Here is a 25,054-nt window from a genome sequence, read left to right as displayed (position 1 = left end):
ATAGTAATTTGGCAATCTAGGAATATCACTTGACAATATCTTTTATCAATTACCAAATACCATAGTCCTTGTTATTTTCCAAATGACACTGCAGGAAAATTAACTTTTACCGGCGTTTCAAAAACGTCGGAAAAACATATACTGGCGTTTTAAAATTACGTCGAAGATGCGGCCGTCGCTATAACTTAACGACGTTTTATAAACGCCGTACAAGACATTTTGTGGCGTTTTTTTAAACGCCAGCATAAAAGTTTCCCACCCACAAATGACGTCATATTAACAACTTAGCGTGGCATTTTTATTAAAACGTTGCTAAAAGCTTTTTTTTTCAAAATAAAAAAATCTTAACCTAATCAGAATTTTTTCCAAATATGAATTCCTTCCTCAAAAAAAATAAATAAATAAAAAAGAACAAGAAAAAGACCAACAAAAGCAAAATTCAAATTACACAATTCACAATAACTGAAACATTTAATCACTTTTAACATGCAAAATAAATTGGAACCAATTAAGCCATAAATATTTTTAGAAAAATACAAATTTGACCAATAGAAATTTATGACATAACAAAAAATTAAAAATATTTATAGACATGATCAGATCATGACACACTACTACTTCATGACATTAAGTTCACTTTCTGCCATGGCTTCTAAAGTGGTACTCCAAATGCCTGCACTTAAAACAAAATAAGACATCTATGAGAATTGGACAAGTTGTTTGGATATAATGCGAAGTTAAAGTGATTAAGGATTGATGGGAATATCTATATCCATCTACTAATAGCAAATATATACTTACAGCTTTAATCTGGTTATTTTTCACCCAATCCGCAAACACATTAGAACCATCCTCTTCCATTGAACCCAGATATCCATCATAGCAATCTTTTCACCTTATCGTTACATTTGGTTCCTTCTCCAACCATTTCAGAGCTGCACATGAGAGAGAGAGAGAGAGCCTGAGAATTGAATTATAGAATGCATAGATCAAAAAAACAGAGAAAACAGAGTGCACTTATACCAGGAACCAAATTAGATTCATCAGTGCCAATGACGCAATGAGGAGGATAGGGATGTTCAAGTTTTCCAGGATAGTGGGAATTAAGAAATGCAAGAACTAGCCATTTCTTATGGCAAAACACTTTCGCCAGTCTTGCCGATTCATCAATCATTTCATTGATCTGACTGTTGGGCTCTGTGGGTGCCTAAAAAAAACACTCAACCAACCAAACACAAACTCAACCATCATAACATAACAACTCAATTTCAGACCACAAAGAGAACCAAACAATGTGTCGTGTTAAAAACTCATTTGAGATTAGCTGGTTTTGTGAACAAGCTAAACTTGAATAGATTTTAAAATCGCTAAGCTTTTTAAGCCAAGTTTAAACAATCTGCTGTGCAAGTGGGTTAGCAGATGTGGACAAAATTGCTTGAATATTCTTCCATCTAGCGGAGATACTCGTTTATTTAGTATTGCACTATCAATAGCAGTCATATATCTATTTTATCAACTTATTCAGTAATTTTTTCATAACTAATCTACACATATAAACTTTAAACTTAGAAGATGAAGAAGTTGATTATCAATGAAGGTCATGTTAGACTGATGGACTAATCCATATTAATTTGAAGTAAAGAAAAATCTATCCATTACAAAATAATTGAAACTGGGTAATAATGAAAAGATAGAGAGGGGAGGAGAGAGACCAGATTTCCAGCCCCAATGGTGCAGAAGCCATTGATGATGTTGACGAGAACTAAACCAGTCCTGACATCTTCAGATAATCTACTGATTCTTCTTCAAATGGAATTTCATTCTTCAAAAGATCTACTGTCTTCAATACCATCTTTCAAAACCCAAAAAAGAGAACCACAAAACAATTCACAAAGCAATTTAATAATTCAACTGTCAAGTGGCTGCATTCAGACTTAAACCTCTAGAGTTTTTACAATTACACAAAGCAATGGGCCTATTTTTCCACTCTAAATTTGAATTACTACATAAATATTTATGTACTGAACATCAAAGAAGGAAATGCTTACCTCAACATTGCCCCTTCTAATCTGCATATCAAGAATCAACCACAAGTTAGATTTGATAATATGCATTCCATTTTCTAATATTAGCATTGAATTGACTAGTCAATTTAAAACAAATTAAACAAAGTTTGAGAAACAAATGGAAAGGTTTTTAAAGCCAATTTACAGAAATGAGGTCAATCAACGAGGCAAGTATTCTTTTATTTACTCGTTTACCCATTCTGCAAATTCATGCCAAATATCTGATCAGCCTGGTTATTATTTTTTCTTCTTTAGGAATTTTTCTGTAATCAAGTAGTCAATTTAAAACAGATTAAACAAAGTTTGAGAAACAAATGGAAAGGTTTTCATAGCCAATTTACAAAAATGAGGTCAATCAAAAAGGGCACGTATTCTTCTATTTACTCATTTACCCATTCTACAAATTCATGCCAAATATCTAATCAGCCCAGTTGTTATTACTATTATTATTATTATTATTATTATTATTATTACTTTTGATAAATAAAAATAGTCAACAGCCAATGCAAGTTCTTATTAGTTTTTTTTGTTTAGGATTCTTTCTGCAATCCTCTTGATAAATAACAAGCTATTAGAAAAGCATCAAAAGGGGAAGGACTCTATATATGATCTGCCCATTTCTCTTTTCCAATACTAATCATGCTACACATGCAAATCTCAGTTTGGATGTATTTGTTACCACCATCAGAAACCACAAAAACTTTATAGTAGAAGCAGAGGAATAAAAAAATGACATGGAAATTCTCACATTTAAGCAAATTTGTGGAAGCCGCCCGCCCATGTAGATGGCTGCCATTCCCCAACCAAGGATGGTCCCAACTTTACTGCTCCCTGTGCTCCCAGTTTCTTGCAATAAACTATTGCTTACCTGCATTTCCAGTGAGAATCAAATCATGAGAATGATTGACTATCAATTTTCCAATATTTTCTTTACCATCTATTTTGCAAAAATAAATATATATATATATATACTGTGGAGTCTAGAATTATAGCTGGCGATAGTTCAAGAGTGCAGTTTTTTCGGGGACAAAAAGGTTGTCACACCATCCATCCAAGCAGTACAACTATTAGGTCACTTAACAATGACTACATCAAAAGATGATCGCTATATGCCAAGTTACAAAAGAATTATTCAATGATAACCTCAGTGTTTTTGAAGGCTCAAGGCGCACTAAGGCGCACTAAGGCGCCGAAGGTCTCTTGGAGCCTAGGCGCAAGGCGAGGCGCGGGCTTTATTGAAGTAAGGCGCACAATATTCGTAAAAAATAGAAAAATTAATATAGACTAATCATTCATAGTAGTAAGACAATTTTTAAAAAATAAAAAGTAATCAAGATTCAAGACAAAATATAGAATAATTCTCAAAGCCATGAAAGTGCATATTACATAACATTCCAATTTTCAAAGATCAAATAATCCACATTCAATAAAATAAAAACATAAACACTAAACATCCAAAACATAAATATCCAACAAATATTAATATATGTCTTAACTTAACACTTAAAAACATCAATATCAAAAGAAAGGGTAGGTTAGGTCGGTGTCAGTCAATCATCATCCTCAACATCAATGGCAAGCAAACTATCATCTTCTTCTCCATCAGTTGATTTGTATCCCTCAACATATTCCTCCTCTGTGTCATCTGAGCCCGCTTCCTCTTCATCTATTAATTGAAGTGGAGTCAATGTTGATGGTTTAGATATCCTCGGTTGTGCTTTTGAGCGTGAACTTGTTGCTCTACTTGCATGGCTACTTTCTTCTACTCCAGAAGCTCTAGCAACAGTAGCCCACGTCAAGCCATCATCATCATCAAACACAGGCTCATTATCTTCATCTGATTCTCCATCCATCCTCCCAAGCAACCACTCATTGCTTTCATCAATATTTTGCAAAGATATGGGATCAAGAGTGTTGCGCATGTCATACCTAAATCTCAATGTTCTATTGCATTTGACATACACTAAATCATTGAGACGTTGTTGTTCCAATCTATTTCTTTTCTTGCTATGAAGCTGCAAGTATTGAAAAGATATTAAATTCTATATAATGAGAATAAAAAATATTTGAATTCAACAAAAAATTAGTTAGAATGTTAAATACTCACATGTTCGAATACACTCCAATTTCGTTCACAACCCAATGAACTACATGTTAGGCTAAGGACTTTTATAGCAAAAGTTTGCAAGTTTGGAGTATAAGAACCATATGATGCCCACCAATCAGCTGCGATAATCCACTAGTTAGAAATAATTGTTACCAAGTATTAAGTTTTACTAAAAGTATTACTAAAAATAAACTCTATGAGTCTATAATATATTACCTGGTGCTCTTGTATTTCTTTGCCTAATCGCAACAGCCTTGCCAAAAAGACTCTCAGCCTTTATATAAATACTCATCTCATTAGTGATCAAATCTTGAACAGTGACATCCGGGACCAACCTTTGCATGCATTCATAAAACTCATTCATCACTTCATGATCTCTTTGCACCTCTAACGCTTTTGGGTAAAAGAATTCTGGGTTAAGAAAATGCGCAGCTGCATGTAAAGGTCGATGTAATTGGACATCCCATCTTTTGTCAATGATTTCGAAGATTTCATTATACTTCTCTTCTTTATGATCAAATGAACTTGCAATGCATTCTTTTGCCCTATCCATTGCCTCATAAATGTATCCCATGGGAGGTTTCTTCTCAGTATCAACCAATCTAAGCACTTTGACAAGAGGACCCGAGACCTTAAGGGCAAACACAACAGTATTCCAAAATGAAGGCATCAACAAAGTTTGTGCCATTCTTTTACCTTGTGGCTCCTTTGCCCATTTGCTTGAGGTCCAGTCTTCGGAGGTGACCATCTTTCTCAAATTGTTTTTTTGTTGATGCATCCTAGACAAAGTCAAAAAAGCGGTTGCAAATCTAGTTTTTGCAGGCTTGATCAAATTCTTCAAATTTGTATAGCGCCTCATCATGTTTAGCAACGTAGGCCGATTGTAAATGTAGCCATGTACTGCAATACCCCTTTCAAATGTCTTTTTCAGTCTAGGTATCTTGAAAATGTCTTCTAACATCATGTCCAAACAATGAGCAGCACATGGTGTCCAATACAACTGTTCATACTTAGCTTCCAAAAACCTCCCTATAATGTAACAATAATGAAGAATTATTATTTTCAAGTTTTTAAATTTTAAATACAAAACAAATTATGAGTAAACAATTTTAATGTAAGGAATGAGGAAATATTCTTACCCGCCAACACATTAGCTGCAGTGCTATCAGTGATAACTTGCATGGCATTCTCTTTTTCAACTTTTTCCACAAACTTGTCTAGTAATTCAAATAGCTTTTGCCCATCCTTGGAATAGCTAGAAGCATCAACCGACTCAACAAACATGGTTCCTCTTGGACAATTAACTAAAAAATTAATCAATGTCCTTCCTCTCTTATCAGTCCAACCATCAGCCATTATGGAACACCCGTATTTTGCACAATCCTCTTTATGATACTTCATCAAATCTTCAGTATGTTTCACTTCTTTTTTGAGTTGGGTAACCCGCACTTCATGATAAGTCGGTGGCTTCATACCAGGACCATATTGGCCAATGGCTTCAATCATTGGTCCAAAACTCTCATAATTTACTGCATTGAAAGGGATACCAGCATCATACATCCACCTTGCAAATCTTTGCAGTGCCCGAGCTCTCATTTCTTTTTTGTAAGGGTCATTTGCATCAATTTTTGTTTGTTTCCCTTTTGCTTGGTCTCTTCGATTTTTCACCACTGATTCAGAATTGGGTGTGAAGTAAACATCCATAGGCCCTTTTCTCTTTGGCATTTTTTATTTGGATTTGGATTTGGATGAACCTTGGCTACTACTTGTCAACTTGCGGTGTTTATTAACATTGATCTCAACAACATCATCATCTTCATCTTCATCTTCCATGTCCATGTCATCAAAATCAGGCAACATGTTCATTTCTTCTTTTTGTGTCTTTTTTTTGGACATGAACTCTCTAATCTCTTCTCTTACATGAGACGGACACTTCGGGCAAGCAGTAACATTCCTATAACCTCCCGCAAAGTGTTGTTTCACCCGATAAACACCTCCATTTGATACTTTACCACAAAAATTACACTCAAACTTGTTTAAATTATTCTCCTCCACCAAATGGGCATATTGCCACGCCGGATCTTTTCTATTACTTTCCGATGTCACTTTCTACTCAGTAATAGTACTTACTACACAACACAAAAAATAAATAACAGAAAAACAATTTCAGTATAATGAATGTAATGTATGTTATGTGATGAATTAATTAATGTATGTAATGTATGAATCAATTTTCTATTTTTTTAATTAATGATGAATTAATTAATTAATGTACATTACATTCCATTACATTCATTCCTATGTTACATTATTTTTTCAAGAAAAACTTTGACCAATTTATTAATTCATCACATTAATAAATTGATTAACTTATGAATCAATTTATCAATTAATTAATCAACCAATTTTCTATTTTTTTAATCACAACCCATTAATCACAACACAATAAATTGATTAATTGATAAATTGATTAATCTTTATTAATCAATTAAATTCTTATTAAATTCTTATTAATCACATTAATCACAACACATACAACACATTAAATTCTTATTAATCACAACACATTAATCTTTTCTAATTAATTAATCAATTTTCTATTTTTTTAATTAACTTATGAATCAATTTATGAATTAATTAATGTTATGATTCAATGTATGTACTGTAATGAATGTATGAATTAATTAACTCATGAATCAATTTTCTATTTTTTTAATTAATGATCAATTAATTAATTTCAGTATAATGATGAATCAATTTTAATATAATCATAATGGATGTAATGTAATGTATCTATTTTTTTTATTTATGTATGTATGAATTAATTTATTTATTTATGTAATAATCATAATGGGTTGAATCAGTGTTGAAAAAACATAAACTCAAATAATTGAAAAAAAAAAGAAAAGGAAAAAAAAAAGAGAGGACTGAACCTGCGAAGCCGAAGGAAAAAAAAGAAAAGGAAAAAAAAAATGAATGTCGAAGTCGAACGACCAGTGTCGAGACGAAGAAAAAGGAGAAGGGGAGAGAGAGTCGAACCTGCTCAGCCAAAGTCGATCCAGTGTCGCAATCGAAGTCCAGCTCTTGTGTCGCAGTCGTAGTCGCAGACCAAGTCTAGCTCCAGCAGCTCGAAGTCGATTGCGAGGCGAAAGAGGGAGAGACGACTTCGATTAGGATTAATCTGAGTCCTATTCGGCTGATATGGTACATGAGTTCTGATCCTCTATGATTTTGACCCATTCTAAAGGTTCATCTGAGTCGAATCTGAGTCGTTCGATCTGATCTACAGATTAAATGCTCAGTCGCGCCTAGGTGAGAGCCTTGCGCCTCTCTCGCCTTGCTAAAGTCGCGGCTAAGGCGCTCGCCTGGCTCAAGCCGCCTCGCCTGGTACCTGTACAGGCGCAGATGGTGCGCCTTGACTCGCCTTGCGCCTAGGCGCAACTTTGACAACACTGGATAACCTGTTAGTTTTCCTAATAAGACAAACTACAGGACTTAATATTCTGCACAGATAATGAGAATAATAAACCATCAAATTGATTATGAACATAAGGAGACCATATTGCTTTGAGACTAATGTATTTTTGATTGTGACTATTACCAAATAAAAGAAACTAACTTGATGTTTTTTCTACCTGTAAAAGCTTTCTTCCTACTTGTATCACAACCCCTCGGTTTGGCTCTTCAAAAACTGTAAGTCTGAATGTAGCCACTGATCAAGTTCTAGTTTGAGGCTTGATATTTCTCTTTGATACTTTTTAATCAAACTTTTCATCAATAATCTGGAAGAAGAGAGATTTTATAAATCAGCAAACAGTGAACTATATAAAAAGTGAATTCTTCTTGAAATCTAGCAAATGGCTCCCTTGTGGGTTGGGGGGTCTTGTCTTTACCATATTTTTAAGTGATGGTGGTGGTTTGATAACAAATGGTTATGAACAACAAATAGGCTCAATAACCATCACTAGTTGCAGACACAATAACAACAGTGAATATACTTGACTCTTTAGCTGTAACACCAGTATATTCAAGTTTCTGTTATAAAAATTTCTGATCATATCTTGGAAGGAACATATTAAAGAAAGACTTGAGTTAAACACCTTCAAAAAAAAAAGAACAGTTAGAGACTTCAGAGATGTTACTCCTTCCCAGCTAATGGATTCGACCAAATAAGAATAATTACTGTGTGATCAAGCATAGCCTTGAAGTTCCAAATAGGAATAATTACAGTGTGATCTTTCTGACCCAAAATATAAGATATATAATGATTCTCAGATTTGTTTCAGTGTTTCATGGATTTAACTCATAAAAGAATTGTATGTAGAAATTTTTTTCTTTCAAATCATCCCAATATCAGGAAACCAGCATTCAAGAAAATATATAATAGAGAACTTTATTATTTTATCATGACCTTTCTAATGAAAATCACAAGCAAAGTGTGCGTCCTCTGCCATTTCAATATTAAAATGTAAGATTTACAAACAAAAGTAAAAGACCGTTTTTGAACAATATGACAAACAAGTCACTTAACAAATAAGAAGCTATGGATCAAAATCTTTAGTCTATAGCTGCCTAGTTACTTCATATTCATGCTTGATAACAGTCCAACCTGATAATGACTATTCTTAGTATCAAAATAACCGTTTAGACAAGTTCATTTGACATCAAACTAAAAATGTGGGTGAATCTTCAAATGTCCAGAACATTTATCTCCAAAAATGGAGCATTTGATATTTCTCATAGAAAACAATATCAAGAGGATATCAAGAAAGATAATGGGAGCTAATATTATAGACAACAAAAAGATTGTGAGATAGATGATTACATAATTCACTACAACTATTTTTCACATTATTATCATTAAGGGTGCACAAGATCCCATGGTAGACAGATAACACCCCTTGCAGATTGGCAGAAAATACTACATTGATAAAAGTTTATTTTATAGTAAAAGTTTCATCATCATTTTTATTTTCAGTGTTTGGCTAAAAATTAAAAGATAGAATAAAAATAACAAAATTTTTCCATTGACACATTTTATCGAACATTTGATGTGCAAGGAAAATGGTACACAGAGAGAGAGGTCCAATCAAAAACACAGAGAGAGAGGTCCAAATCTCATAGAGAAATGAAGAGAATACGTGAAATTCAATCGGAGAGATTGAGAAAACAGATTTGATATTACCATAATAGCAGATCGGAGAGACAGAGAGCAGATCTGATCGGATAGAGAGCAGATCTGAGAATAAGATCTACATCTCTACGTCGTTGAGCTTGCTTCTACTCACTGTTGCTAACGATCCAGATCCAACGCTGCTTGCTTATCCTATACATGATCAGAGACATTAACACGACACTCAAAACCCTAGAAAAATTGATTCAAAAAGAGAAAATGCAAAACAAAAGAAAAGAAACTAGAAATTAACTATAAATCGTTAGTTTAAGCCATGAAAGTCTACAAATCTTGTGCGAATGTAGCAAATCCATATAAAAAAAACTCTAACCTTGCGCCCTAGATCGACTTAGATAAGAGGGATTCGAACGATATTACAGACAAACGCTCAAATCAAGTATAGAACAAGAATTTCCAGATCATACAACCAAAGAATCGATGGAGATCGAAGATCCAAGGTCTTGATTTCTCTCTCTGCCTCTATCTCTCTCTCTCTCTCTCTCTCTCAAAAGTCACGCCTCTCTTCTGATCAGAGAAGTCCTGCCTCTCTCTCTCAAATGTTATTTCACAATTTTTTAATAATGGCGTACAAAATGAGATGGGGTAATTAAATTTGCTGAAAAGGGAAAAATTATAGGAGATTTCACGACGTTTTTCAAAAGCGCCAGCAAAAAAAACGTCGTAATATCCTATTTTTCTTGTAGTGTGACCCAATACAAAAGCATCAATCCACCTCATCCATCAATCATAACACTTCTAAGGCATTATATGACTATATTCCAAGAACACCAAATAGCTTATTCTATGTGACATCCCGTCATTAAGAAAGTCGATAGCAAGACTCACCAAAAAATCATTAATGTACTATAAAGTAGTACTAGAGACCTACAATTTGTATATTTAATTTGACCGACAATAATATGATAAGAGAAATAAGTTCTAAACAATTGAGTAATGATAAATTAAAAATTAACATATTTCCTGCTATATCATTGCGAGTCACATTATAATTTTTTTTTTTTATGAGTTTCAAACATTTTTCATGTACTATATGTCTATTTATTTTCTTTATGCTAATCTATCACTTCCCTCTAAACTTTTATATGAAATAAAGAGTATTAGATTTGGTGTAAATGTTACAATACTCATAAAAGTGATTACAAAGAACATTATGCCATTATTTATTTATATTTTTGGGTTAAAAAAATAAGAAAAATGCGTGAGAGCTCGAAATTGCAACGGCCCGAATCCCCCGAATGCCAAAACGACGTCGTTTTGGATTTTTTTTTTTTTTCACCTTTATATCTGAAAAGGAAGAGAGAGAGTGAGAGAAAGAGAGGAAGAGAAAAGAAAGAGAGGGAAGGCGAACACACAGACAGAGAGAGAGAGAGCTGGAAGGAAGAGAGAGAGAGAGAGCTGGCGACGGTGCGAGACGTGGGCAACAGTGCGACGATGGGCGAAAGACGGTGATGGTGATGGTAGATTTGTGTAGATTTGGTTTTTTTTTTATTTTGATTTTTGATTTTGATGTGTTGGGTGGGTTTTTACATTTTTTTTTTTTTTTGGTTGATCTCTATTGTGGGTTTGTTTTTTGGTTAATCTCTATGTGTGATGATGATGATGTGTTTGATTGATGATGATGATTTTTGTTGTGTTGATGATGATTTTTGGTTTGATTTCCAGTTATGGAAAGGATGAAAAAAATAAAATAAAATTCCACTCTCTCTCTCTCTCTCTCTGTGTTGTGTTGATGATGATTTTTGGTTTGATTTTCTGTTGTGTTGATGATGATTTTTGGTTTGATTTCCAGTTATGGAAAGGATGAAAGAAAAAAAAAATTCCACTATCTCTCTCTCTCTGCTCCTCTCCTCCTCTTCTTTCTTCTTTTACCTTCTTCTTCTACTACCTGGAAAGGACGGAAAAAAAAAAAATATTCCAAAACGACGGCGTTTTGAATTCGAGCTGATTTCGAGCTCGGAACTTTCGAGCTCTGTAGCGAAATTGAAAAAATAACTTTCAAAACATAACTTTAAATTATTTATCATAACAAAAATTGAAATTGCATTTATAAGATTTTAAAAGCACAATTTCATAAAACAACATGATTGAGTTTAAGAAATAATTCAAAACTACTTCAAATTTGAGAAACTAATCTAAACCTCATGATTTTTTTTATTAAAACATATAAAAAAAATCATTTAATAAACCACATAATTTTTATTACTACTATGTCAGTAGGTGGCCTTATCTAGGGCCGACCTTGGACTAAGGCCACTAAGACCTGTGCCTAGGGTCCCTAAATTTTGACTTAAAATAAGGCCTCAAATTAGTTTTATATTATATTAAAAGTTCAAAGCTTAATCTTTTTATTATTTGAGGCCCGTCCAAAAGGCCCCTAAAAAAAAATCTGTTGGGCCAAATTAAAAATATATAAATATACATAATTGTTGTTAGGCTCAATTAAAGTTTTGTGTAATTAGTCCAAATAAATATATATGATATAATGAGTCTAAATAGAGTCTAATGTCAAGATTTTAATAGAATAAATAACTTTATCTTTATTTTTTTGCCCTCTTTCTTTTATCATGTTTTAATTGAATAGTTTTACTCTAATTTATTTTCCTTAACATTGTTTGTCCTAATTTTTTTGTCCTCTCCCTTTATCATAATTTAATTGAATAATTTTGCCTTAGTTTTTTCTCCCAAAATTTTTTCAATAATTTGTGTTTCGTTGTCAAATAATTAGTGAATTGTGATTTGTGTGAATTATGATTGTGTTATCAGATATCATATTACAATAATATAATCATTACGTTATCAAATATCAGCGAATAATATAATCATAAAATAACAATACCTTATTTTATATTTTTTGAGTTTTTTTAATAATTTTTTCATATTTTAATATATAAAAATAAATTTTAATGATTATATGTATAAGAAACCTTTTCTAACTACTAAATAATAAAAAAAATTATTAATAACTTACTACTATATCTGTAATCTTTTTATAAAAAAAATATATGTAGAATGATTTCGCTTTCAAAACTTGTCTAAGCCCCATGAATCTGCCAACCAGCCGTGGCGTTATCAGATGATACATTATTATAGGCAGAGGCCATACTTTTTCTTCCCTTTCATTATTGAATCAAGTACATCATGTGATTAATTTTGTGGGTTTATTTTACAATACATTTAGGTTATGTTTGATTCACAAGATTAATAGTGAAGTATTAATAATTTAATTAAATTAGTGTGGTATTCACTATCCAATTGGATTAATATCCATTGGATTAATAATCTCACCCCTATCCCATTATTAATAATCCTATAAATTTGTTGGATTAATTATCTATTGGATTAATAATCCTAAACCAAAATATTAAAACAAACATTGGATAATTGGGCCCACGGATTAATAATCTCAATTCCATACTCTAATTCACTCAATCAAACATGCCCTTAGAGAAAATAACTGCACAAAAAAAAAATTATAAAAATATAAAAAAGTAAAATATTTTAATAATTATTTTTTTTTTCACGCTTGTGTATTTTTTGCTGCACTTATTGTTCAATTATTTCCCCGTAAGTTTACCTTTTGTTACAAATAATTAATTTTAAATTTCACAATAAAAATAACAGATTGCAACTTAACCGTAATATGAAAACACGACTGTTTAACTTTGAAATTTAAAACATAAGAAGGGGGAATGGGGTCAACACTCTTTGTTCTTGCCTCCAACATGACATCTCCATGCCATCTCCATGCCAGTACATGAATTGAGAAACCCTAGCAAGGTTAGTTGCAATCTCCACATAAATCAGGTTGAAAGGACAATCCATGAGTCGAGTTTCATTCAACTTCTTTTATATCTCACTAACCAAATGTTCGACGTGGTCACAAGCATCTTCTGCAAAGGCACCAGTTTCATGCATGTAAATCTGGATCTATTTTGAATTGTAACATCTTTCTGCTTCATGCTAAACAAATTATTGACAAAAAAGAAGAAGAATAAGAAGATCCTTCGATGTTATAGTGAATCAAACAAATTACTTGGAATCAGGGACAGAACTAGGAGATGACTTTGGGGGCCATGACTCCCTGTTTCTGTAAACATTATTGTTTGCCATAAAACTTCAAATATATATATATATATATATTCATTTTATATATAAAATAACCATCCAATATAATATATATATACGCCATTCTTCTTTCGACTTGATCTCTTTTTCTATTTTAAATGGGAAAAAAAACTAAGTAGTTGTTTGGCATGTGCTGAAATAACACATGCAATTTTAGCACATTATCATATTTAAGTCATAATCATTTTATTTAAGTTACATCACCTTTCTACCACATCACTTCAAACTCAACCCATATTTCACGTTTTTTCGTAAAAAGTCAAAAAGTATACTAATCTAATACTTCCTAAACACCCTTTATTCATCATACTAGAAATTGTTACTATGGTATTTAATTTTTTTATGTATGTATAATTTATATTTATATATCATATATATGTGTGTGTGTTTTGTGTATATAGTGAAAAAAAAATATTTTTGTTTTGATCCCTCCGATAATGAAATCCTACTTCGGTCCGTTCTTGTTACTAATTTGCTACAATGGTTCTACTATGATAGCACTAACCACAAAATTAGCAACAAAAACTACAGATTTAGCAACGTGAGTGGAATAGTTTCTTCAATGGCTGACCCATGGGTACGGCCCTATATATATATATATATATGTATGTATATATATTAAAATTTTGTGTAAGCAGTTCCGATTCGTAACTCGAAATTCGAAGGCTCGAATTTGGCTTGACACCAAAACGACGTCGTTTTGATGTCTTTTTTTTTTTTTAATTTTTTCCGTGTTTTTTCTGAAGATGATGAAAAAGAAGAAGAAGAAGGAGGAGGAGGAGGAGGAGGAGGAGCTAGGTCTGGCTGCTGGGTTCATCAACAGAATTTTTTTTTTCCTTCATCTTCAATCCAGATCAACATCAACAACAACAAAAAAAAAAAAAATCTGGCTGCTGGGTTCATCAACATCAACAAAAAAAAAAATTTGGTTCTGCAGATCAACAACAAGACCTGGTTCAACATTTTTTTTTTTTTCCTTCATCTTCAGATTTTGAACATCATCATCATCTTCATCATCTTCAATTAACGTTAGATTTTTTGAATCTGATGATGATGATCCGATTTTGAACCAAAACGAAATTGATGATGATGATTCGTTGCTCAGATTCAAATTCAAATTGAGGGAGAGAATTTTGTTAAAAAACTTTGATGATGATGAACATCTTGAACATCATCTTCAATTAACAAGATCTGGTTCCTATGCCCTCTCTCTCTCCCTTCATCAGATTCAAATTCGAGCAACGGATGATGATGTTCAAATTCCCTCCCTCTGTATAAAAAAGTTGTTAAAATATATATATATATATATACATATTCAGATCTAGATCTAGAACTAAAAAAAAAATATACAGAATAGAACAACTTTTTTTCATATTCATCATCATCAAAAACTTTTTTTTATTTATTTTTTTTCAGATTCGGAACAAGTAAAAAATAAATAAATATACAGAACAGAATTTTTTGCACCGCCATCATCCAGATCAAATTTTTTTTTGAACAGCTTCAGATTTTGAACATCATCATCATCTTCATCATCTTCAACATCATCATCATCTTCATCAACAAAAAAAAAAAAAAAAATCCCTTTCATCCTCACCAACCGCCATCACCGCCGATCACCGACCGCCATCACTGATCTTCCTTCTCTTCTCTTCTCTTTCTCTCTCTCTCTCTCCATCTCCCTCCTCTTCTCTTCCCTCTCTGTCTCTGTGTTCGAAAGAATGAAGGGGAAAGAATGAAAAGGAAAGAAATAAAGAAGAAAAAGAAAAAAAAAAAACACTGATTGTTTTGGACAGTTCGGGCCATTCGAGCCAAACAAAATTCGAGCTACCAATCATTTTTGTTGTGCAAGCATTGTGTTTTCATTTTCTTCATTTTCATTTTTTTCATTTTTGTTTTCCTTTACCATGTTTCTTCCAACAAAAGCAAGGAAAATTGAAAAACACCCATTGTTTTCATTTTTTAGCTCTTTTTTTAAAAAAAAAAAAATTACTTTTCAAGTTTAAAAAAATGAATTGTTCAATAATTTTTGAAAATAATTCACCAAATAAATTTTAATTCTTAAAAAATATATAAAAAAAACACAAGTAAGAGTAAGAATAGAGCTGGGAACCCACCTATGATGTGCCCAAATCATCAGCAAGTCTTATAATCAATGATGACCACTTGATTAAATCATGGTAGTTCTCTGCACATGCCAACTCTTGCTTGGTAATGGGATTAACAAAAGGATTTGCCCTTAGAAAATAAGCATGGCTAGCATTAATAAAGGGATTTCGGTAGTGTGTTTGCGAACAGGCTTTGTCACCATCCAAACTCATCCTTATGGGTTTAGTGTTGTAATCGGCCAGTAATCCTTGGATTACTAAAGGCCTCTGGACAGATTAACTCATAATAAGGGACTGCGAAGGCAGATATATAAAACATACATAATCCATTGAGCTGTGCTGACATACATGGAATAGAAAATTTTAAACTTATATTTACAAACTTATATGATGTCATCGAACTGTCAGTTCTACGTCACCAGATGTGTGTGTTGATTTCTAACCACACTGCTAAACAGGTACTTAGTTAGAGAATACCGGCAGAATAGATTGCACCCGAATGACCTGTCACAAGAAGATAAAACTCCGGCGGTGGTTCGTCCACCCGGGGGCACTCCGACGATCAAGTCAGTAATCTCTCAAAGATATCAAATCAAGTATTCAACTCACAAGTCAAAGCATAAAAAGCATACCTTAGACCCACGAGGGTGCCTTACTTTTATAGTCAGCACTAACATGATCCCTGTAGAAGCCTAGCTTCTCTTGGACTCTGGCCCAATGCTCATCCTGGACCCTCCAATAGATAAAGTCAAACTCCCTAAAAGCTTTATCCTTATCCAGGTTGAGGTCCTCCCTCATTGTAGGACTCTTATCCCTTATCCGTTCATCTCGGATTCCGGTATCTTTGCAGGTAACCTCGGCCTAACCAAGATCACCTCGGTGTCATGACCAGGACACGTGGCACCTCGGCTAGCACTTCAGTGCCACCTTGGACACGTGTTGTTTATTCAAAAAATATATCCCCACAACTGTCCCCTAGGTTTTATTACCTCAGCATCTTGAGGTGATGTCGTTCGTTCACATAGTATGTCGGCTAAAGCTTACTCTATCCTTCATTATCGAGGTTATCTCACATCGGCTCCATATGACCAAGTCTTCAGTGTGTTTTGTCAATGCCTTAGAACCAAGAGCCAAATTTTTCAAGTTCCTTAACCGAGATCGTTCCCCTAGCCGAGGTCTTTACTTCATTAAATCAAGAACTCCAAAAGTTTCTACACACGCATGAGCTGTCACGCACAGTAACGTAACCGTTTTCGCTACACGTCTCTTTCTTATTGAACCATACTTGACACGCGCCATCAGGTCGCGTCGCTTCTGCGCACGCCGTCTGACAGACACGTCGTCCTAAGCATACAAATTACGATTTTGCCGTCTTTTCGTGTTTTGATCCAAAACACCTCTCTCTCTCTGTATTTTCACCTTTGCATCCTCATTTTTTTCCAAGCTTTCAAGTTTTTCTCACTCTAAAAATCCCCTACCTCCATTGTTTCCTTCTTCGAGCTTTCTGCAACCACTTCGTTCACCTCCTTCGGCAAAGCATTTGTTGTTCTTCTCCGCTCACTGCCACCGCCTGACTCCGGCGTACTTCATACCAGCCTCATTTTCTTCGGTAAGTCACTATTCCCCTCCTTTCAGTTTTGACTTCGAACTTTATTGCCTTTGTACACTGCTTTCGTGAATGCATTTACGTTCTTGAATATATTTGTTTGTGTTTTGAATTCCATCACTTTGCGTACAAAAAGATGCTTTGTTTGGGGATTTTTATTTGTTCAATCTGCTTTTGATTCATAGTCCTTATGCACACATATGCATTGTTTTTACGTGCCTCGATGTTCTTAATAGTTCATCACTATTCTTGATTTTCTGCTACCTTCTTGAGTCTGAATCATGCTTTTTGCCCTGTTTTGTGTCTTTTTTCTAGATTTTTGCCTTCAATTCTTGTTTCCATAGTCTTAGGCTTGGGATTTGTTCTAAAAACTTGATCTTTAGGAAAACTGAACCAAAAACCCTTTAAATTTTCAGAAAAATTTACCTCAGTGCTCTCTAGGGGTTAGCCGAGGTCCCTGAAACCCATACAAAAACCACTCTCTTCTGAATTCTCTCACATTGCCCCTCTTAGCCAATATCATGGGCATGTTCAAGTGGAAGGTAGACACCCCAGAGAAGCTTGAATACTTTATGCAAGAGTTCTCTATCCCTGCCGACGCTCATCTTAGGTTGGCTAGAAAGAAGGACTCCATCATGCCCAAAGACAATTCCATGCCCTTCCCAGTAGTAGCCTTCATTGAGTGCGGGCTTAGGTTCCCTCTTGACATCCTCTTCCTCCAAGTCCTTCACTACTATAAGCTTAACCCGATGCAATTAGCTATTAACTGTTATCGAGTCATAAACGGTATAATTGCCTTAGCTAGCAAAGAGAACACCAGGATCACTCTAGCCGACATCCAATACTGTTGCACCATGTGTGGCCTGAAGTCAGAAAAGGGCTACATCTATTACCTTAAGCCGAGATCCACAGAATACAAACTCATCTTCAATCTCCCAGACTCCGACAAGGGTGCTGGAGACGATTATTTCATCATCTCGGGCAACTAGGAGTTCCCACCAGATGACGACCTTCACCTCTACCCCTTAAGCTGAACAGTGTTCAAAGAGAGTACAAGATAGATCTCAAAAGGGATAAAGATAACCTTTACTTAGGGAGGATACGAGTCTCCACATAGGGAGGGAGAAAAAAAAAACTTCCAATTAGAGAGGAAAAAAACCTCCATGAAAAAAGAAAACCTACAAAGAGGTATTATTGTCACAAAAAAAAATAATAATCAAAATAATCACTATCAAACAAACATTACTAATTACCTTCACGATACATTCGTCATTGCAACAAATAACTGTGATACTTTAATCCCTACTTTTACATTACAAAATAAAATATTTTGGATCTGAAGTGATCGCCTAACGTATTAAAACACGTTTAGCAACGTCGGATCTCAGTCATGAATCAGATTTGAATCTAGATCTGAAAGTTTACTCGGTGATCAGTTGATAATGGAGACGGGACAAACAACAGTAGCTAACATAGTGATGAACAAGAAAGAAAAAGAAAAAAGAAAAAGAAACTGTGGGAGAAGAAATTGAGGGAAAAAGAAGGCTATAAGTATATAATGTTATTCTTGTTTTGCTCAATATTGTCTTCTATCTGTAATAAGCATAAACAAATTAATTAGGAAATAGCAAGTAAAAAATGATAAGTACAATACTAGGTGGTAAAATGGATGGTAAGTGGTAAGTTAAGTTAGTTGATAGAATGAGAATGAATGGTAAGTGTTGTGTTTTTAAATGGTAATTATACTCTATTTATTATTTAATGAGCATCTACCCACTATTTTATTATACTTTACTTACTATTCGATTAAACATCACTTATTACTTAATAAAACTCAACTTAATTACTATCCAATAAAACTTCGCTTACTACTTAATGATACTCAACTTACTATTATCTCACTGACTACTTAATGAGACTCTACTTCTTACTAAATTAAACCTAACTTACTACTTAAGGAGACTCAATATACTACTCATTGATACTCTACTTACTACTCATTAATTGTGTATTTGCTACTCCAACAAACTTGATTTACAACTCAATCAAATATGACTGCTACTCAATAAATCTCTGTTACTATTGATTCTTAGGTAGAATAGTAAGTAGAATAAGAATAAATTATAAGTACGGTCACAATGAATGGTCAGTAATAATTAGAAATATAAATTCTAAATTATTAAACAAGACCTATAAATTTTAAACAAAATGAAAAAATAAAATAATTGACTTAGCTTAGTACTCAATAAGACACCACTTCATTTTACTTAATTTACTACTCAGTTAAATCTGACTTATTTCTTAATAAGACTCTACTTATTATTTCATTAGACTCTACTTACTAGTCAATGTTACTCAGCTTACTACTCATTGATACTCCATTTACTACTCTATCAAACTTGACTTATAACTTAATCAAACATGACTTACTATTACATTAAACCCCGCTTACTACTTCATTAGGTTTTGCTAAATACTATATTAAATCCTACTTACTACTTAATGAGACTATGTTTACTACTCCATCATACTTGGCTTACTATTTCATTTGATTTCACTTACTATTTAATTTACTACACTTACTAGTTAATATTGTTTCACTTACTACTCAATTAAACTTTATTTACTACTTAATGAGATTTCACTTACTACACAATGAGACTCCACTTACTATTCAATGGTTTTTTTTCCTTTAATTAGGTGAAATGTTATTCCAACAAATTCTTAAAAATTATAAATTAAAAATATCTCATTATGTTAGAATAAAAAATTGATAGAGACATAGATAGATTCTTACTTGGAGAATGTATTGAATTTACGAAAATCAAAATCACCCTCTTTCACTTATCCTTTGTAAAAAAAATTATGGACAAATTACAAACACCCCCTCGAGATTTGGTGAAAATACAGATTCCTCCCTAAGGTTTGAGAAATTACAAATTACCCCCTAAGGATCAAATTTGCATAACAAATTAGGGGGAATCTGTATGAAAATAAAAACCTCAGGGGGCAATTTGTTATGGAAATATAAACCTCAGGGGGCAGGATGTAATTTCTCAAACCTCAGGGGAAAATCTGTATTTTCACCAAACCTCGAGGGGGTGTTTGTAATTTACCCAAAAATTATATAGAAAAACACTATTGTTCATAGTGTGTGAAAATGAATTGGGAGGTTTTCTATTTTTTTTTCTTAATTAACTAATTTAGATGTATTCATTTATTGTTTTTAATAAATATTGTTCATGTTGTAGTAGGTAAAGAATAATAATTTTTGTAAATGTAGTCATTTATTGTTAGTAATAAATGTTGATAAATGAGAGATATTCCTAAATATATTTAGAAAAAGAATAATACTAGATGTACCAATTAGTGTACTAACAGATGATGTAACGTCCTCAAAAAAATAACGTTAAACCCTTCAATATAGACATGCATTGATGTATAAAAGCTCCACATACTTCTATTCATCAGAGTTCCATTACCAAAAAGTATTACATGTTAATGACAAAAGCAAATGCCCTAAAGGCTTACAGCTTTCCAAGTTAACAGTTGGTTACAACAAAGAGTGCTAACTCATTTACACCTTAAAACCTTGGCTTAAATATACATATAATATATCAAAGAAACTAAACAACAAAAGTCTGCCCGCCTCTAGCCTCCCAAGCTACGTCCTTGGAGGTGGCATGCTACCTGTACCTGAAAATGATATTCCCATATAGGGTGAGCCACAGCCTAGTAGAAATACACTAAACCAAATATGAACAATGACTAAAAGATTAGCAGTTGATAAATGGCCAACACTGATACTTTCACTTATAACACTTTACAGTTTCATGATATACGAGTTCATGTTACAATCCATTTTCCAATTCTTTTCAATTCTCAATTTATAACCATGGCTCAGAACCTGGCCAAACAACTTATATGAGACAGTAACTCATATTACACACTTTCCCATTTCATAATAGATAAGCATACTAGCCATATCACACACCAACAGATAAGCATACAAGCTATATCATCACTTCCATAGATATGCATAAGAGCACTATCACACTTCCAAAGACAAGCATATGAGCTGTGTCATCACATCACTAGATAAGCATATGAGCTCTATCTATGGAGTCCATCCCCTATCTCCTCCCAACAACATCCGGTTTAGAGGTCCATCCCCTAAATCGTGGAGTACATCCCCTATCTCCTCCCAACACGACACAATGCATATAAATAATAATTATACACATCATCACACAATACATAAATTTAATGTATTCTTTCAACCGTCATACTCAGTGACACATTTCAGTGATTAGTTTCAGTTTACCTAATCATCATGCATTATCTACAACAATCAAGACTATCCTCCACCGATAGCCCAAAGCAGTTATTTCTATACAGAAAATAAATGCAACAATGGATATATAATCAACATTTCAACTAGGTGAGCGATAAATAATCCAACTACACCTTTTAATCCCATATCTTTCCAAATCAATTCCTCATTCCTCATAATTAATTATGCGAATTAATTAACCAATGTAATTAGGGCATTTTCCACAATTAACATTACAACCCTTAGGTTCTATTTTCATTAATGTTTTAACATTAATTTCACTTTTCCATGCCAAACATGCAACTAGGTTTTATATAGTTAAAACCCCCAACTTTTGTAAATTTACACAAAAGTCCCAAACTTTCACAACCTTACCAAACCAACCCCATCATCTCAAAATACTAAAATTTAAAAACAAAACCCATAGTGAGGAGTAGGTTATCCCTACCTCAAAAGATGACTTCCAACCAAGAAGGTGAAGAAAACGAAAATGCTCCAAACCACGAATTTTTCGGATCAAAAGATAGCCCTCGACGATCAACAACCTTTTTGTAAAGGCCAAAGGTGAGGAAATCACTCATACTAGATCAATACCTAGAGAGAAGGTAAGGTTTTAGAGAGAGGAGCTCTCAAAAATGGGTTTTAGAAAAAGTATGAGAGAGAAAGGAAAGTAAAAAGTGATTTAAAATCACCCAGCGGATAACTCATATACGCATGACCCGCTCGAGCGGAGAATACAACGCTCGAGCGCCAAGAACAAAAATCTGGACACGCTCGAGCGCAATAAGGCCCGCTCAAGCGCCAAGACACAAGAATAAAGCACTTCCGCTCGAGCGCGAAAACCAGTTCGCTCGAGCGTAGATTTCCCCCTCCCAGAACTCATACCCAGAAAGTACTACCCGCTCGAGCGCCAACAAACCCGCTCGAGCGCCACCGCTCGAGCGTAAACAAACCCGCTCGAGCATAAAAATCACATCTGCAGAAGTTTTGCAGGAACACGAAATACTGGAGGTGCGCAATCCCCGCTCGAGCGCAAGAAGACCCTCTCGAGCGGATCGCCTAAAAACTGGGCAACAAGGAATTGAAACCAAGGCCTAACCAACCTGTAACAACCCCGCTCAAAACATCCTAAAACTCAATCAAGTGGAATTAAAGGACGACAACAAGTTAGATACCACTACCAACTTCACGGAACCGAGTCCGGAATGCAACAGAACAGTAAAGGGACAACCGAGATCGCTATAACCTCCCCCCTTTAAAGAATTTCGTCCCTGAAATTAAACACAAGTTTTTCAAAAACAGGTTTTCTCCATTCTCAACAATATTATAACATAATATTAAACATTTCGACCCATTACCGGTCAATTCCATCTCTTTTCAAGAGGCATTTCACAACATATATTACAAGTGCATTATCAACATGCAATTTTCTTCCATTTCCAACCATTTCCAACATACATGGTTCACAGTTCATATCATAATCAATATACATGATACAACTCCAATTCTACAATATAGCCAACATATGCAATATCATAATTAACTCCCATATCAAGGTAAGTTCTACAACATACTTCCATTAAACCAAAACATTACCAATGTTTTATAACTTAAGACATATATAAAGCTCTTAAGTCCAACAACATTACAAAATCTAAATACAAGATTACTCATCAATAAACTAGTCCAGATATTTTTCGCAGACCTCCAAATCACGTTCTCAAGCTGCTTCCTCCACTCCGTGATGTTTCCACAAAATCTTTACCAAAGGGATGGTCTTGTCACGCAAGACTTGATCCCGCCTTTCCAAGACCCGAACCGGTCTCTCCTCATACGAGGCATCCTCATCTACCTCTAAGTCGGTCCAATCTAACACATGCGATGGATCCGGCTCATACTTCCGAAGCATACTCACATGAAACACGTCATGAACTCCGGACAACTGTGGCGGCAACGCTAAACGATAAGCAACCTCGCCAATCCTCTCAAGGATCTCAAAAGGCCCAATAAACCGAGGGGATAACTTCTCACTCTTCCCAAACCTCATCAAACCACGCCTAGGTGATATTTTCAAGAAGACATGATCACCTATCTTAAACGCCAAAGGTCTCCTCCTACGGTCGGCATAACTCTTTTGGCGACTCTGGGCTGTAACAAGTCTCCTACGGACAAGCCCAACTTTCTCTGTCGTCTCCCTAACCAATTCTGGCCCCAACAAAGGTGCATCACCCACCTCGGCCCAATACACTGGAGACCTACACGGTCGGCCACACAAGGCCTTAAACGGTGACATACCGATACTAGACTGAAAGCTGTTGTTGTAGGCAAACTCTACCAATGGTAAGTGCCTCTCCCACGTCCCACTGAAGTCCAGGACACAACCTCGAAGCATATCCTCGAGGATCTGAATAGTACGCTCGGACTGCCCGTCAGTTTGAGGATGATAGGCCGTACTAAAGGTCAACTTAGTGCCCAAGGCACTCTGCAAACTCTGCCACAACCTGGCGGTAAAACGAGGGTCTCTATCTGAGACGATCATCACTGGGACCCCGTGCAATCTCACTATGTCCCGAATATACAAGTCGGCGAGATGATCTACCGAATCTCTCACGCGCATAGGAATGAAGTGCGCCGACTTAGTTAACCGGTCTACAACCACCCAGATAGCATCACTATCCCGCTGAGTCCTTGGAAGACCTACAACGAAGTCCATAGTGACATGCTCCCACTTCCACTCGACAATAGGCAAGGATTGCAACAAACCCACTGGCCTCTGATGCTCGGCCTTCACTTGCTGGCAAGTAAGGCACTTCGATACGAAAACAGCCACATCTCTCTTCATACCTCGCCACCAAAACTGGCGACCCAAATCTTGATACATCTTAGCACCTCCCGGATGCACTGCAAGGCGCGAATGATGGAACTCTCGGAGTACTTCTTCTCGACAAGACTCCGGCATAAACAAACGGTCTCGGTATCTCACACTCTGGTCGGGATACACAGACAAACCCTTCTCAATCTTCCCATCGGAGATCTTCGCCCGGAGGGATTCTACCTCAAGGTCACCTCTCTGTGCCTCTAACACTCGTGTCACAAGTGTAGGCTGCGCAACAACAGAAAACAAGGCCGCAGCCTCAACAGATTCGCCCAGATGCAAATCAAACTCGCCAAGTACACCCAACATCTCCCATTCCCGGATGGCTATACAAGCTCCATCACTAATGGATTTCCTACTAAGGGCATCAGCCACAACATTGGCCTTTCCCGGGTGATAGTGCAACTCAAAATCATAGTCCTCAATGAACTCCATCCATCTCCTCTGCCTCAAATTCAAGTCCCTCTGGGTAAACAGGTACTTCAAACTCTTGTGGTCCGAGAACACCTCAAACCTCTCACCATAAAGGTAGTGCCTCCAAATTTTCAAGGCAAAGATCACTGCTGCTAACTCTAGGTCGTGTGTAGGGTAATTCTTCTCGTGAATTTTCAACTGACGTGAGCCATAAGCTACCACTTTT

General features: G+C 34.9%; 2 protein-coding genes across 9 annotated transcripts; both read right to left on the bottom strand.

Moving 5' to 3' along the window:
• Nucleotides 1-459: 459 nt before the first annotated feature.
• On the bottom strand, nucleotides 460-9,936 carry LOC114310609 (nicotinamidase 1-like). Of its 8 annotated transcripts, XR_014341579.1 has the most exons (9): nucleotides 9,678-9,936; nucleotides 9,359-9,499; nucleotides 7,809-7,955; nucleotides 2,815-2,934; nucleotides 2,049-2,069; nucleotides 1,713-1,852; nucleotides 1,024-1,207; nucleotides 802-935; nucleotides 460-673 (listed from the first exon to the last, which is right to left on the bottom strand). XR_014341579.1 is itself a non-coding variant. In XM_082890769.1 (8 exons), exons 4-7 carry the CDS (start codon nucleotides 2,860-2,862, stop codon nucleotides 892-894), a joined length of 297 nt encoding a protein of 98 aa, XP_082746895.1. In that variant the 5' UTR covers nucleotides 2,863-2,934; nucleotides 7,809-7,955; nucleotides 9,359-9,499; nucleotides 9,678-9,936; the 3' UTR covers nucleotides 460-673; nucleotides 802-891. The 8 variants fall into 8 exon arrangements, 7 of the variants coding, with proteins under 7 accessions (XP_082746895.1, XP_082746900.1, XP_082746894.1 ...); XM_082890769.1 differs by lacking the exon at nucleotides 1,713-1,852; XM_082890774.1 differs by lacking the exon at nucleotides 7,809-7,955 and having other exon boundaries at nucleotides 9,678-9,926.
• Nucleotides 3,437-5,190, bottom strand: LOC114271339 (uncharacterized). The gene is made up of 3 exons (XM_082890766.1): nucleotides 4,390-5,190; nucleotides 4,174-4,292; nucleotides 3,437-4,081 (listed from the first exon to the last, which is right to left on the bottom strand). The coding sequence occupies exons 1-3, from the start codon at nucleotides 5,135-5,137 to the stop codon at nucleotides 3,617-3,619; spliced, it is 1,332 nt and encodes a 443-aa protein (XP_082746892.1). The 5' UTR covers nucleotides 5,138-5,190; the 3' UTR covers nucleotides 3,437-3,616.
• Nucleotides 9,937-25,054: the final 15,118 nt, after the last annotated feature.

Source organism: Camellia sinensis, chromosome 10 (assembly GCF_055761805.1).
Source record: "Camellia sinensis isolate YWXY chromosome 10, ASM5576180v1, whole genome shotgun sequence".
In the NCBI taxonomy this organism is placed as follows: Eukaryota; Viridiplantae; Streptophyta; class Magnoliopsida; order Ericales; family Theaceae; genus Camellia; species Camellia sinensis.
Note: the sequence above shows the minus strand (reverse complement) of the source record. Positions and strands in the feature narration are given on the sequence as shown.